The 16,216-nt window shown below is 46.1% G+C and overlaps 1 protein-coding gene across 4 annotated transcripts in view; it reads left to right on the plus strand.

Annotated features, from left to right (window-relative positions):
- EEIG2 (EEIG family member 2) overlaps positions 1-16,216 on the plus strand; it is a 157,012-nt gene that overhangs the window by 126,736 nt on the left and 14,060 nt on the right. For all 4 annotated transcript variants that reach the window (XM_053243518.1, XM_053243520.1, XM_053243517.1 and 1 more), the window contains one exon: positions 11,724-11,830. In XM_053243518.1, the coding sequence (XP_053099493.1) occupies positions 11,724-11,830 (107 nt within the window). The remainder of the gene's footprint in view (positions 1-11,723; positions 11,831-16,216) is intronic.

The following is a 16,216-nucleotide window of genomic DNA, read 5'->3' on the forward strand; positions in this document are numbered from 1 at the left end:
AATCTTCAAATAAGTAATGCTAAGGATGGGGCAGAGTGGGAACAATACAGCAAGACAGGAGTTCAGGGAGGTGATGAGAGGCTATGGAAGGTAGGGTAGGAAGAATGGGAGAAGGGAAAAGGGGGGCAACAAAGAGGGAGGAGGCAACAGAGAAAAGAGAGAACAAAGAAAGGGGCAAGGAGGGGATTAACAGTGTGGGGGGGGGGAAAGCAGGCCATCTCATTTGTTTAAGAGGGGGGAGTAGCAGTCAGCAGATGGTTGTAGCTGTGTGCGCCCCACTATTTTGAGCTTTGTGTCATGCCTGCTAAGAAAGGTGGAAAATGAAACTATGTACACACGTGGACAAATGTGTTGGTACCACTCCACGAAAAAGAAGAACCCACAATTGTCTCTGAAATAACTTGAAACTGACAAACATAATTGGCACCCATCATTGTTTTTTCCGCATTTAACGAAAATCAGACTTTGCTTTAGAGTTTTGATGCAACAAAATATTTCAAATAATAACACAAATGGAAATGGCATAGACAAAAATGATGGGACCCTTAACCTAATATTTTGTTGCACAACCTTTAGAGGAAATCACTGCAAGCAAGTTATTCCTGTAGCTCTCAATGAAACTTCTGAACCTGTCAACAGGTAGTTTGGCCCACTGTTCCTGAGCAAACTGCTCCAGCTGTGTCAGGTTGGAAGGGTGCCTTCTCCAGACTGCATGTTTCAGTTCTTTCCATAGATGTTCGATACGATTCAAATCAGGGCTCATAGAAGGCCACTTCAGAATAGTCCAATGTTTTGTCCTTAGCCATTCTTGGGTGCTTTTAGCTGTGTGTTTTGGGTCATTATCCTGTTGGAGGATCCATGACCTACGACTGAGACAGAGCTTTCTGACACTGGACAGTACGTTTCGCTCCAGAATGTCTTGAAAGTCTTGAGATTTCATTGATCTGGATAGTGATCCGTTGTATTCATAACAGTGGGGTTCTGCGCCTGCGCAGTGACCTCACGGACCGATTAGCTAGCTCCTCGCTCCGCCCCTAACTGCCCTGCACGAGACCGTGCTCTTCTTATCCCTGGCAGTTGGGGCGTGTCTCTTTCAGTTTCTGTTTGACCGCCATTGCGTCAACACCTCGGACTGTTAGCTCCTCGGCTAGTTAGTAAATAGATATATTGGTAAAAGACTAGGAACGGATTAGGACGACGAATTGGTTTTAGGAAATTTGGACTGTAATTGGACTTGGATTTGGATCACCCGCAAGGACGTAGTAAGCATAAAAACGAACGTTACGATAGTGGGATGGCTGAGGTCATGTCGACTAAGGACAGACCCAAAACGACTTTCAAACGCTGCACGGAGTGCAATGCGAAACTGCCTTCAACTGATACACATGATGCCTGTTTGTTGTGTCTGGGAGAGCAGCACAACCCCGCAGGTTGTAGAATTTGCTCGTCATTTTCGAAGCAAACTTTGAAAAATCGAGCGCTAAGGCTTCGGGCGGCACTATATGATGATGCGCTGCGCCCGCCGACCCCTAGACCGTCGACATCGATGTCGGGGACCGCTTCGATGTCGTCCACGATGTCGAAGACAAACCATCCTTCGATATCGAAAGCGAGCACGCCTATGGTGGACTCTGCCGGTAGGCAGTCGAAAGCCACTGTGTCTGCTGAGTTTAAGCAGCCGGCTGATGCAAAGAAGAAACGTCACCGGCATAAGCGACACAAGCAAAAATCGTCTACAGAGGAGGATCAGGGATCTTCGCCCCCTCGAAAAAGGACTAAGAAAACTCGGGTCCATAGTCGAACTCCGTCGCCATTGCCGCTCCAATCAGATTGCGATGATTGGGACTCTGCTGAGTCGACGGCTTCGACACCGTGGAAATCGGTATCGAGAGAGTGTCAAGGTTTACAGGCACCGATGGAGTCGATGTCGATCTCGATGCCGACAGTCACACAACCGCAGCTGAATGCACCAATGTACTCGGTATCGACACGTAACGTGGTGTCGACTGCGAAATCCCCATCGATACCAGCGTCCTCTACACTGACAGGGTCGGTACCGCAAATGCAGGACGGGACGCTTACCTTACCATGCACGGTATCGACTGTCGATTCGGTATCAGCTTCGACGTCGAGGGATGCTTTGATTCCAGAAAATATAGAGCAGACAGCCGCAAAACCTTTTCAACATCGACGGGGTGCGATGGAACTTACACCAGCTAGAACCCCATTGATTTCTCCAGCCATAACTCCGAGACAGGGGTACAGATCGGAGGACTTTCTGGATTTCGGAGAAGATGCTACAGAGAGGGAGATAGCGGCAGGATCTGGAGCAAGAAGGGACTTACTAGCCCTTTTGGAGTCGACTGATACGACGCCGACTGAGCCTACTTTCCTTGGTTTCCCGGATCGGGGAGTGAGAGAACTGTCGGTACCGAGTACTCCACTACTGCCGGTACCGAGGACTCCGTCGGGATCCCCACAGCGTGTACATTTGCCGGCTGTGTTGAGACCAGTGCAACGTGTTTCAGCAGCAACTAGCCCAATGCTTACGCAAAGGCCACCTATGGTGGACAGGGCGACAGTGACGGGACCGTCTCCGATGTTTGTACGCCCGCCGGCTACGTGTTTTACCCAGCGGACTGTTGCACAATCTGATCACGCATGCGGTTTCACGCATTCCCCACCGGTGATTTATCCAGCGGACTACGCGGATTACAAGATATGGAAGGCACAGCAACAGTTGCGGGTGGTGGCAACTCAACCTGCGGTAGTGTCTGCTGTGGAAACTTTATCCGCCAGCATTCCAGTAGCGACATCTGCTCCTCCAGCAACACAACAACCAAAAGTACCTGTTGCACCATTGGAGAGGCCGGATTCCGGAGATGCGGATTCTTCGGATTCTACGGGGACTGATGAGGACGATCCTTCCATTCCAGAAGAGCCTATGGAACCTGAACTGCCATCCGATGTAGCCCCGCACACTTCGGTTTCGCCATCGGAGGAGCTGAAGGCATATCACATTCAGATACGTGAGATGGCGGAGGCATTGGGCCTTGAATTGAGGCAGCCTGAGATGGACCTTAAGGATCCTGTATATAATATGATGGCACGTGCTAAAGTGTCTCACCCAGTTGCTTTGCCCATGATACCAGCGATAACGAAAGCGGCACAGACTGCATGGGAGGTCCTACAAACATCGACAGCTACCTCACGTAAACTTGAGGGCCTATATCGGGTGCAAGAGACTGACTGTGGCTACCTTATGAAGCACCCGGAACCAAATTCTTTGGTTATAGAGTGCGCCTCTTCGAAAGGGGGAGCGCGGCATTCGACGCCCGGTGATAAGGAGGGCAGAAAACTTGATGTTCTGGGACGGAAGGTCTATGCTACGTCAAGTTTGGCAATCAAGATTGCTAATTACTCGGCTTGTTTGACGAGATATGGTCACCACATTTGGGACACACTGTTCCAAGATTCAGCAACAATGTCACCTGAGGAATTTCAGGAGAATTTTAAAAGGACATATGAGAAAGCGACGGTCATTACGCGGCATTTGCTGAGCACGTTTAAACATGCTGCGGAAACTGAGTCACGTGCAATGACCACTGCTATTACCTTGAGGCGCCATGCGTGGCTACGATCAACAACTTTGCAGCAGGACATGCGCGATAAAATAGAACACTTACCATTTGATGGCAAAGGGCTCTTTGCCGAGACGACAGATTCCACGATGCAGTCGTGGAAACAATCAAAGTTCACTGCCAAGACGTTCATGGCAGCAGTGAGTGGTCAGGCATCAAAAAACTTTGCTTATGGACGTCAGCAAGGCCGCTCCAGATACAGACAGGACAGAAGGGACTATAAACGGCAGTATAAGCCTTATCAACGCAATAAGCCCTATGCCCAGCGCCAGAAAGGACAGAAGCCTGGCAAGGACCAACATAAGCAGTCTCTTTGATGGGACAGTCCATCCACCTCCTATGCTACCGACAACACTAGAAGCTCGGGAACCCAAGACCCACAACAACGGTCTTGTGCAGGTCAGCATTACCATCAAACTGGCCAGTCACGCGCAAGCGTGGCACAACATAACATCAGATCAATGGGTATTGAAAATCATAAAGTGTGGCTACACGATAGAGTTCAAAGCTTTGCCACCTTTTCAAGGAATAACCTATACCAGGTCAACCCAGGTACTGATGGAGGAAGTACAAGTGTTGTTGGAAAAGCAGGCAATTGTGCCGGTGAGGTGGGTGGACAGAATGCAGGGATTCTATTCCCGTTATTTCCAAGTCCCCAAGAAGGACGGGGGCATAAGGGCGATAATGGACTTAAGGCAACTGAATTGGTATGTAGACATGAGAAAATTCAGGATGATAACACTACAAGGCATTTTACATCTTCTTGTGCAAGAAGAGTGGGCTGTCACTTTGGACTTGAAGGATGCCTATTTTCATATAGGTATTCGCGAAGGACATCGCAAGTACCTGCGGTTCACTGTAGGAGATACAGCGTACCAGTATCAGGTTTTGCCATTCGGCCTGTCCACAGCGCCAAGAGTGTTTACCAAAGTCATGGCGACTGTAGTTGCTTTCTTAAGGACCCAAGGGATAGTGGTGTATCCATACTTGGACGATTGGCTCCTGGTCAGCGACGAAAGAGAGAGATTACTTTCCCAAGTCCTGTATGTACTCACTCTTCTGAGAGACCTAGGGATCACGGTGAACCAGAAGAAGTCACGGTTGCAGCCCCAGAGACGGGTAGACTACATTGGTGCGATTTTAGACATGCAAGAAAAAAGGGCTTATCTGCCGGAGTCCAGGTATGCCCAGATCAAGGAGCTTATACATCTTTTCCAACAGCAACCCAAGCAAAGGGCTGTGTCGATTCAGAGGCTCCTAGGGCTCATGGCGTCATGCAATACGACTGTTTGCAATACAAGGTTGCGTATGCGACCTCTACAGACTTGGTTTCTGATGAACTTTCGACCAAATCGCGACAGCCAGCACAAATGGCTAACATTCCCATGTGCGGTACTAAGGTCCTTGAAATGGTGGACACTTGCAAGCAACTTGCTTTCAGGCATGCCATACCAACCACTCACGCCGGCATGCAGTGTAACAACGGATGCCTCCCTACAGGGATGGGGAGCACATTGCCTACAACATCAGATTCAGGGGCGGTGGACAAGTCTGCAGGCGAAAAAACACATAAACTACCTGGAACTTCTTGCAGTGTTCTTGGCCCTAAGGGCATTTCAATCCCTACTGCACGGGAAGGTGGTGCAGATCCACCTGGACAATACCACCGCAATGGCGTACCTAAACAAGCAGGGGGGTACGGTCTCTCGGGTGCTGTGTGTGCTGAGTCAAAACATCTGGAATTGGTGTATTGCTCGGGACATAATTCTGATAGCAATACACATAAAAGGGGTGGACAACGTTCAGGCAGATGGACTGAGCAGAGCCCTGGTATACAACCAGCAACACGAGTGGGAGATGAATATGGACTATCTGTCGGCACTATTCAACAAATGGGGATGGCCGACTGTGGATCTGTTTGCGACGGCTGTAAACACAAAGTGTCCGACATATTGCTCTCGTGCGGGAGTAGGCACGGGATCCAAAGGGGACGCTTTCCAGTACAGATGGACGAAAAGTCTTTTTTACCTGTTTCCACCGCAACCACTAATATCGAGGGTGGTGGCGCAATTGCTCAGGGACAACACGAAGGCCATTTTGATAACGCCATGGTGGCCCAGACAACAATGGTTTTCAACAGTGCTACGTATGTCAAGGGGAGTATACCACAAGTTTCCCAATCAGCCGGACTTGTTGTCTCAAGATTCAGGGGCGATAAATCATCCCCAAGTAGAGACGCTTCGGCTCACAGCGTGGCGCATAGGTTATTAAAAAATATTCTATTAAACACTAGAAAGAGGTCGACTCGCCGCAATTACGACAGTAAGTGGAGACGTTTTAAACTCTACGCTAGGGAGCGTGGTTTCTTACCAAGGCGAGCATCGGTAACTCAAGTGTTACTGTATATCACAACCCTCAAAATGATGGGCTTGGCGAATGCCTCTTTGAAGGTACACCTCTCAGCAATCTCTTCAGAGCATAGGGGATGGGACAAGTCTACGGTGTTTTCCCATCCGGAATGCAAGAAATTTCTGAAGGGGTTAAATAATCTGTACCCACCAATTCGGTGCCCACATCAGCAGTGGGATTTGACTTTGGTGCTACAGGCGCTGACTCAGCCGCCGTTTGAACCTATGGCAACGGCCTCCTTACGTCTTCTTACCATTAAGACAGCCTTCTTAATAGCGATAACGACGGCACGGAGGGTAGGTGAGCTAGCTGCTCTTAGAATGGACAAACCATTTATGCAAGTTTTTCCGCATAAGGTCTCTCTTCGGCTGGATCCGAAGTTCCGCCCCAAGATAACGTCTGATTTCCACATTAATGCGGATATAATTCTTCCAACATTTTTCCAGAGCCCAGAATCACGGCTAGAAAAGGAGATGCATACTCTGGATGTCCGTAGGGCGCTCCTATACTACTTGGACGCCACTAAGTCTATTCGACGGACTAGGAAACTGTTTGTCTTGTACTCGGGCTCGGTTAAGGGAAAGCCGGTCTCACGACAGAGGTTGGCTCAGTGGATTGTGAAGGCAGTAAAGCTAGCTTATACTGCGCAAGGCAAGGTACCACCAGGGACTATCACAGCTCACACTACGAGAGCCTATGCCTCCTCTGCAGCGGACTTGGCCGGTGTATCGATGAAGGATATATGCAAAGCAGCGACTTGGACGTCAAACCAACCCTTCATTCGGCATTATGCAGTGGACCTGCGACAATCAAAGGAAGGAGAGTTTGGGCGGAGTGTACTGAAGAGGGTCCTGCCGTAGATACTGCCCACCACCAAGGCAGCAGCTGGCTAATCACCCATTGTTATGAATGCAACGGATCACTATCCAGATAAACAGGTTGCTCACCTGTAACTGATGATCTGGAAGAGATCCGTTGTATTCATACGACCCGCCCGGACCTCCCCACGGTTTTCGAGCAGGACCAGGTTGGGTTTCAAAAAAACAAAAAAAACAAACGACTGTCGGTCCACCAGAAACTGAAAGAGACACGCCCCAACTGCCAGGGATAAGAAGAGCACGGTCTCGTGCAGGGCAGTTAGGGGCGGAGCGAGGAGCTAGCTAATCGGTCCGTGAGGTCACTGCGCAGGCGCAGAACCCCATTGTTATGAATACAACGGATCTCTTCCAGATCATCAGTTACAGGTGAGCAACCTGTTTTTCCCTGCATAGACTCAAGGCACCCCGTGCCAGACACAGCAAAACAGCCCCAAAACATAACCGAGCCTCCTCCATGTTTCACAGTAGGTATGGTCTTCTTTTCTTTGAAAGCTTTATTTCTGTGGACATAGAGCTGATGTGACTTGCCCAAAAGCTCCAGTTTTGTCATTAAAAAGCCAGCCTGGAATTTGATAAAATGCATATTGACAAGCCATAATGCTTCTGGGAGAATGTCCTTTGGACAGATGAGACAAAACTGGAGCTTTTTGGCAAGTCACATCAGCTCTATGTCCACAGATGGAAAAATGAAGCTTTCCAAAAAAAGAAGGCACTAATGACCTTCAAACTCTGAAGATCAGCTCAGGCGCCTCATCAGCACAGCACTACCTGCATGCTTTTTTGCCCCAGCGGCTTGAGAAGCTGCAAAAGAATGAATTCTTTTGCAGTTCTGTTCTTCCCATGCAGCAGCAGCCTGAGTCACCCCTTCTCTTCTCCCTCCAGAAAGGAAACGCCAGCTCCCATCCAAAGAGTTGAGGATTGGTGGTGATCCACTCGGAGAATGTGGGTTGGCGCGGGGGGAGAGTACTATTGCCACCAGGATGGACTGGAACAGGCTATGCCAAGGCCTGAGCACATGGCCAGTGGTGCTCCCATCCCATGACTGCCGGACAGCAAGACAAAGGCAAGCACATGGCTGCCGGGGCTGGTGGTGGGCTGAGCGTGCAGTGGGGGACTTTTTCTCTCCTGTTGGCGGTGGCAGCGTGGCTTCGCCACCGCCACTTGGAGGCCCCCAAGACTCAGCACTGTAAGTTTTTAACACTGTGCCGCCACCCGTACAGTGCAGATGGCCGCCACAACCACCACTGGCATTTAGAGGGCCCCCAGTGCCAGCAAGGGGACTTTTTTTGGAGGCCCCCACTGCCAGGCAGCGCACACACATTGCGGCCAGGCCAGGCCACACATGCACATGGTGGCCGGCCCAGCACCATTTCAATTGCTGATGTGGGGGGGGATGGGCGTGCCCCCATGATGGAGGCCCCTGGGAACGTTTGGAAGCCCCTCCCGCGGTGGAGGACCAGACCTGTGCCCCGAGATCTGGTCCTAAGTGTGCCCGTGTGAGTCTCCTCAACTGCAAGAGGTCAAGTTTCCCTCTCCCATCCCTGTCAAGCCTCTACTTCCTTTCCAAATTCCAGTGTGCCGAGATTGGTTGTGATGTCAGAACCCATTAATTTTGGCCTATTGGAAGCTGGAAAGGAAGTAAAGACTTGCAAGGGGATGAGGGGTGTGTGCTTCTTGGACAGCAGATGCTTGTGTTTTGGCTTGCATATGGGAATGACTACCTGAGATGCACAAAGAGGAGGACTTTTACAGAATTTCTGTTGTTCATAGTGGGGCAGAGGGACTTAAGAGCCCATTGTTGGTCTTTCAGGTTGCAAGAAAGGGGTGGAAGTGCACAGTAGTGTATATATGACCAGGGCTATATTAGGAACCAGATATGTTTGGGGGTGGACAGCGCGGTAGCTAGTATGAATTGTCCCCTTTGCTAAGCAGAGTTCACCTTAGTTTACATTTGAATGGGTGACTACATGTGAGCACTGCCTACTGTGAAATATTCCCCTTAGTGGAAGAGCATCTGCTTTACATGTAGAAGGTCCTGGGTTCAATCTCTGGCATCTCTGGGTAGGGTTGAGAAATACTTCTGCCTGAAACCTTGGAGAGTGATAGAGAAATTTTGAGAATTCTGGGTTTGTTTAATGAGCAGAGGCCAAGTCATCCATCAGGTTCAAGCTTTTATTGATCATGACATGCCAGGTGTGTCTCTTCCAAGAACACAAACTCGGGCTTTTGGCAAGAGTCTTTTATACTGTTTATATACATGCTATAGGATTGAGTATAGAACCTATCGGAGGCCAAAGTTTCATGGTATACACCAATCATACTCGTACAAGCAGAATAAAGCTTAGCCATTAGTAGACAAGGTAAACCAATTACAAGGCAGAAACCAGCAATAATGCACTAATCAACTTTAGCTGTCAGGCAGGGCAAGTTATGGTCAACGGGTGTTTCTCTCTACTTAGGCAGGGCAGAATATTGTTTCCAAGAAAAGGGGCCGTGTAACAGCAGGGTGCAGAAACTTGTGACCTCTAGAACTTTAGTAGGTAACACAACTAGGTGAAAAGAGATAGTGGAATTTCCCTTCATCAAGAGCCGCCACCAGTCAGTGTAGACCAGGGATTCTCAACGTTGGGTCCCCAGATGTTATTGGACTTCAACTCCCATAATCCCCAGCCCCAGAGTCCTTTTGTTAGGGATTTTGGGAGTTGAAGTCCAATAACATCTGGGGACCCAACGTTGAGAATCTCTGGTGTAGACAATATTGAGCTAGATGACCAAACTTCTGACTTGATATAAGGCAGCTTCTGATGTTCCGATCCAGACTTTGAATTCACCCTGAACTCCAGCTGCCTGTCTCTATACTATTAAAATATGTATTAGAATAGTTTGTTTGTGTTGGATTTTTGATCTATTTCAGGAGTGCTATACAACTTTACTCAGTTCTTAGAAATTCAAAACATGTAAAAGGAGGAAAAATTGTTTCACAAGTACAGCAGACATTTTTAGAAGATCCAGATGGTGGTGCTTTCTGATGTTAATTCCTCCAATCAGAAAAGCATTTTAAAAATTAATTAAAAATCAGGTTCATTTCATGAGAGCACCTCTTATTTGAAGTCTAAGATGATTCAGCAATCACTGCAGCTGCACGACCCTCCATTTATTTGAACAGTTTGTGCTTCAGCATGATGTGCTGCTATGCAGGCCCCCTTGTAACAAATGTCAGCTGCACATCAGCAGCATCTGAACAGCACAGACTTGCTCAAGCTGTCCAAGCCAAATGGAGCCTACCAATTGTGTAATGGGCTGTTAGGTGCTTGATAAACCATGTTGCCTGCCTGCCTGTACTACAGAAGTGGGGTTATCAAGGCTTTGGCAGGCTGCCAGATGTGTAGGGTGGGCTGCATTTGATTTGGTGGATCACAAGTTATACAATTCTAGAATAGCGATTTATCAAATATGTAACTACTTGTTTGAACAGTTTACTGTTTGTGTGCATCCTGCCTTGCAGATGCAGAAGATAACCATCTCTTGAATTTTACAACTACTATTTTGCCTTCCTATGAGGCTCTGAAAATGTGCACATACAGAATAATATCCTGACTGATGATGCAGTCAGGGACCATATAAGAAAGGCTGTTTAAGATTTATAATTAATAGAAAGCAATCAAAAGCAAGGAGAAGAGGGACATACTTTGTAGAGAGAGAGAGAATACAATTCTTCTGTTGATTAAAATCCACATTTATAAATGAAACCTAAGACTGAGAAATGAAATGGCCAACAGTAAGGTGAAAAATGTGGGACTGCACTTCAGTGCATTACAACTAGAACCATCACTCTTCTTTAAGACTACTACATGGCTCACTCTTTTCCCCAAGGCACTAAATCAGATCTGTGGCAGATCTGGCCACAGTTACCCATGTCTTAGTCACGTCACGGCTGGATTACTGTAACGCGCTCTACGTGGGGCTACCCTTGAAGAATATCCGGAAACTGCAGCTAGTGCAAAATGTGGCAGCTAGGGTATTATCTGGAGCTGCACAATGGGAGCACATCACACCCATTTTGAAAGAGCTGCACTGGCTACCAGTTTGTTTCCGGGTCCAATTCAAGGTGCTGGTTTTGACGTTTAAAGCCCTTAACAGTTTGGGCCTGGGATACCTGAGGGACCCCCTGCTCCCGAGGGTTGCTGCTCACTTGACGAGGTCATCTGAGGGGGCTCTGCTCCAGGTACCGACAATGAGGGAGGCTCGGTTGTCGTGCATGCGAGGCAGGGCCTTCTCTGTTGCTGCCCCCAGACTCTGGAATGCTCTCCTGGTGACTATTCGCTCCTCGGTCTGCATCAGAGCTTTTAGAAAGAGTGTAAAATCTTGGCTTTTTGCCCAGGCTTTTATTTGATTGTCTCTGCTGCTGCTCTTCATACTCTTTATTGCTTTTATGCTTTTGCTTTATATTTTTAATCGGAGATTTGTTTTATATTTTTAGCTTAATATTTTAATTGTGTCTTTTTTACAATCTTATTTTTAAATTTTGCTGTAAACCACCTTGGGATTGTTTTAATGAACGGCGGTATATAAATTTAACAATAAATAAATACATAAATAAATCAGATAGATGTTGAGACTGGAATTCTGCAGATCAAGATGTGTGGTCTTAACATTGGGAAAGAGATTGTGTGACAGTGCTGGAACAGACATCATGTGTTTACTGAACTTGGTGTGCAGTGTGTGTGAAATGTACACTTGTTTCACCTAGACAAACACAAAGGACCAGCTTTAGTCTTGGTCTGTTTGATTGCAGGCCTCCATCCACAGCAATGTCTATATCAATTGCCGGAGAACCAGAATCCCTACTTGAAGACAGGAAAGGTGGAAAGAACATAAAAGCATCGTATCTGAATGCATCAGGTAAGAAACAGTGCTAACAAAAAATCAGCCTGATAGCTGAGTAAATGTGAATGCCAGCTGTGCAGGTGTCTCTTCATACTAGGCTGTAAGGCAAGCAAGAAAGAACTTATTTTGGCAAGTTATTCTCATACTTATTCATGGAGCTTCTCTAGGGAAAAACTGTTTGGGCATTGTTAAAAGGGATACCTGAAGGCTGGTGTCCATTTCCGAGGGCACGTGGAGGATTGCATGAGTGAATTCTTCCCATGTAAAAAATTCCTTGTATATAGAAAGCTATCATGTTGCCTGGGATCGGGGTGGGGTGGGAATGACACCTTTTTGTTTCACATCCTCCCTGGTGTGCTAATTTGTTAAGTGCCAGTTGTTGTTTTTTAATATGGAGCAGCATTCAACATGTAATACTCCGAATTGCTACAGCCCTAGGAAAACGGTCTTTATGTGTGTGTTTTCCTTCTGAATATGTAGACCTACTCGTAGATCTTTGTGCATTCACACGAATGGGATTGTGCTTACACAGTCAACCCTTCAAGAAAGTGTTTAGCTTCTCAAGATTCTCTGACATATCCATCACACAGGCAGCATATGACAGTTAGGGCAGGGGCTGTTAGAGCATAACCACCATCTCCTTTCTGACCACTGTGCTAGCAGCACTGGGAAATTTTTGCTTCTCTGAGAATCATCATTCATCTGTGGATAAGAACAGTTCGTTGTTTTTTGGAGTACTGTACAGCTCTGTCTAGAGCCTTGTTTTCTTGATCTTATGGACTCTAAGACTTTTTTTAAAATGCAGGTCCTGTGAAGTGAAGATCTGTGCCTCTGATGGGCACTTGATTTGCTTGTTATGCCTAGGAGACTATCACAGGGTGAACACCTGTAAGATTTGCTTGATCTTCTTGAAACTAACAAGGAAAAGTTGGGAGTTATTATTGCGTATGATTTAGTGTTGTGGCTTCCTTCAACATCAGGATTGACATTGATTCCCTCAACGTTGATATCTCCTTCGAATCTGACTAACCCATTGCCATTGATATGTCTTTTTCTTCTCCAGCATTCGCATTGCTAATAAGAATTTTACAAGCAAACCCCAGGTCTCCATCAACACTCTCTCTGATATCAAAAGAGGATACGATAGTGTGTCAAAGACATACATTCTCACTGCTGACTCAATCTAGCAAGATGCAACTGAGTGCTGACAACCAGAAAATGCTCCCATGACTCCACGGGATACACAAGAAGTCAAAGAAGCATTCTTTGAAATCTCACCAAGATATGCCATTGGTATTGGTTTCAACAGGCCAGACATCACTGACATTAAAGGTACCTCCATCAGCACTGATGGCAACATCAACGTTGAGTCGCTCCTCATCTCCAGTGCTGATACATTCAACCTAAATGTCTCACTTCTGTTCATCTGGAAAGAGGAATACAATATCAGTTGCATGACTCTCTGAGTAAACAACTTTGCAGGGAGGGGTCCACATTTCCTGAGTCTCTTATAGTCCAGGTTGAGGTCAGCAGAACCTAATCAGAAGTCATCCCTCTATACTCTGGAAATACTATCCATAACAACCTTTGTTGCCAATGTTGTCCTGAGCACTATTGGCATTTCAGAAATCCATTGATTTTACCAATGCCATGTTGAAATACCCATTCCAGATCTTCTGAATGTGGATTTTCTCATAGGGAATGACATGAGGCATATGGAGCTCTCTTCTATTTATCCTGTGGAAGATTGCAACTATGGAGAACATAAGCCAAATAATGCATAAGGCAATATCTTCCTAATTATGAGGACAGATCTCCTCATCACTGTTCCTAGATCTTCATCTTGCAGATTTGGGCCACCTTCTGCCAGTGTTCCCTCTAACAGGGATTCCCAGATGTTGTTGACTACAACTCCCAGAATCTCCAGCTGCAGTGACTTTTGCTTGGGGATTATGGGAGTTGTAGTCAACAACATTTGGGAATCCCTGTTAGAGGGAACACTGCCTTCTGCTACTATATCAGTCTCCCAGGATAGAGGTTGTAGATAGTAGGACCTCTACTGGCCAGAAGGATTCAGCACTGCCTTTGCCACTCTGGTCCACTCCAATATCTCTAGTTGAGCTGTCAACATCTATGGCTGGTTTCATTGACTAAGACAATAGTGTCCATGTTGATATTGTCAACAATGATATCTTTGGCATCAGAGTTCACCATAGTTCAACTTGAATATGTCAGAGATTTCCAGGTACTCCCAATTTTTACTGGCGTAAACTATACCACCATACTCCTACTCTTACAGAGGTTTTTGGGGCAAGATACAGTAGAGCCTGTTCTGCCAGCTGTTCAGCATCAAGGCTTCTATTCAAGATACTCCCAGATGAAAGCGTCCAGAGAGGGATGAAAGCATCCAGAGGAATGAAAGCATCCAGGTTATATTAGCTCTCTATATAACAAGTATAACCAGAGGAAGAAATTCAGAATGTGTACAAACTATCCTTCCTTTACTGGTAAAAGAAGAGTTGTTTGTGACTATAGATCTGAAGGATGCTTACTTCCTCACTGCACAGTACAGGAAACGTCTTTGGTTTACTGAGGGCAAGAAAGTATACTAATACAAGTACTGCTGTTTGGATTTTCCACAGCCCAAAGGGTGTTCTGCAAGTGCAGGCTGTGATTGTGGCATTTTCAAGATGCAAAAATATTATGATTTATCTCTGTCTCAGCTATCAGCTGACAACCTTGAGAAGTGCGATCTCCAGCACATCAACCCAGTCATAGATCATGTTCAGCAGTTGGTTATTTTCCAGCCAACACAATTTAATTTATTGGGGTAGTTCTGAATTCAGTCAAAAGAATGGCTTACCTTCCAGAAGAAAGGAGTTGGATCTTCCATATTGTAATCTGTGACTACATCAAAAGGATTCAATGCTTGCTGGGTCTCATGGCCTCGTGTATGGGAACAATATCACTGGTACATCTGCAAATGAGACCACTACAGATTTGGTTACTTTCTGTGTTTTACCATCAAAGGGATCATTGGTCGGAACTGCTTTGAATTCTGCAAAAAATACAACTGTCACTGCAGTGATGGCTCACATCACATCATTTCTACTCAGAGCTACTTTTTTCCACCTATCCCAGCTGACAATTGCAATATTTATTTATTTATTTATTGTTGCATTTATATACCGCCTTTCGTTAAAAGACAGCCCCAAGGCAGTTTACAAAAGTTAAAACATACAATTAAAACATCAAGCTAAAAACTATAAAAACATATAAAAACAATACAACAGATAAAAACACACAGAAGCAGCAGTAAAAACGATTATGTAAAAGCCTGGGTAAAAAGCCAAGTCTTTACAAGCTTTCTAAAAGCCGTGATGAATCTGAATGATTCATCTGATCTGATCATTTTGATCTGAATGAGTGTACATGCAAGGGATCATAGAATGTTACAGTTTGAAGCGACCATGGAGGGCTTCTAGTCCAATCCCCTCCTCAGTGCAAGATGTGTTTACTTTAAAAGTAAACCTGGATACAGCCCCCTCAAATGCAGGATGCAGATAAGAACTGTACTGCTGTATGTGTATACAGATTTGTAAAAGCATACACTATACACAGACTACACACATATTGAACACCAAATGCAAATAGGGCTTCTATGTCCATGGACTGTTGTCAAGGAAGGAGCAGCACTTCCACATAAACTATTTGGACCTACTAGCAGTATTTCTAGCAATGGGAGCCTTTTTGCCCATGATGAAGAGCAAGGTACGGTAGTACAAATTGCTACAGAAAACACTACAGTGACGACTTGCATAAACAAGCAAGGAGGAACTGTATCAAGGTCACTTTACAGACTTGGGGTCCTGATTTGCTACTGGTACATACAGCAGGGGATTACTCCTGTAGCGATTTACACTCAAGGTGTGGACAGTATACAGACAGATGGCCCCTCAGTCTCCTGAATGGAACATTGCATGGGTCTACCTAAAACAGATATTAAGAGAGTGGGAGTTTCTGGCATTAGACATGTTTACTATGAGCTCAACAAAAAGTGCAAAGACATTTGTTCAAGATCAAGGAGATGTGTTCTTTATTCCATGGATGTTCTTATTTGCACTCTTTTCTTTTTTGCCAAGAGTCCTAAACAAAATAATGTATCAGGAGATTATTTTGTGCTTAGCCTTTGTTGGCCAAGACAGTGTTTGTTTCCTCTACTGCTTTGAATGTCCTGATGGATTAACAGGTGTAGTGGTTAGAGTGCTGGACTAGGACCGGGGAGACCCGAGTTCAAATCCCCATTCAGTCATGATACTTGCTGGGTGACTCTGGGCCAGTCACTTCTCTCTCAGCCTAACCTACTTCACAGGGTTGTTGTGAGGAGAAACTCACGTATGT

This window comes from Hemicordylus capensis, chromosome 4 (genome assembly GCF_027244095.1).
Source record: "Hemicordylus capensis ecotype Gifberg chromosome 4, rHemCap1.1.pri, whole genome shotgun sequence".
NCBI classification, from domain to species: domain Eukaryota; kingdom Metazoa; phylum Chordata; class Lepidosauria; order Squamata; family Cordylidae; genus Hemicordylus; species Hemicordylus capensis.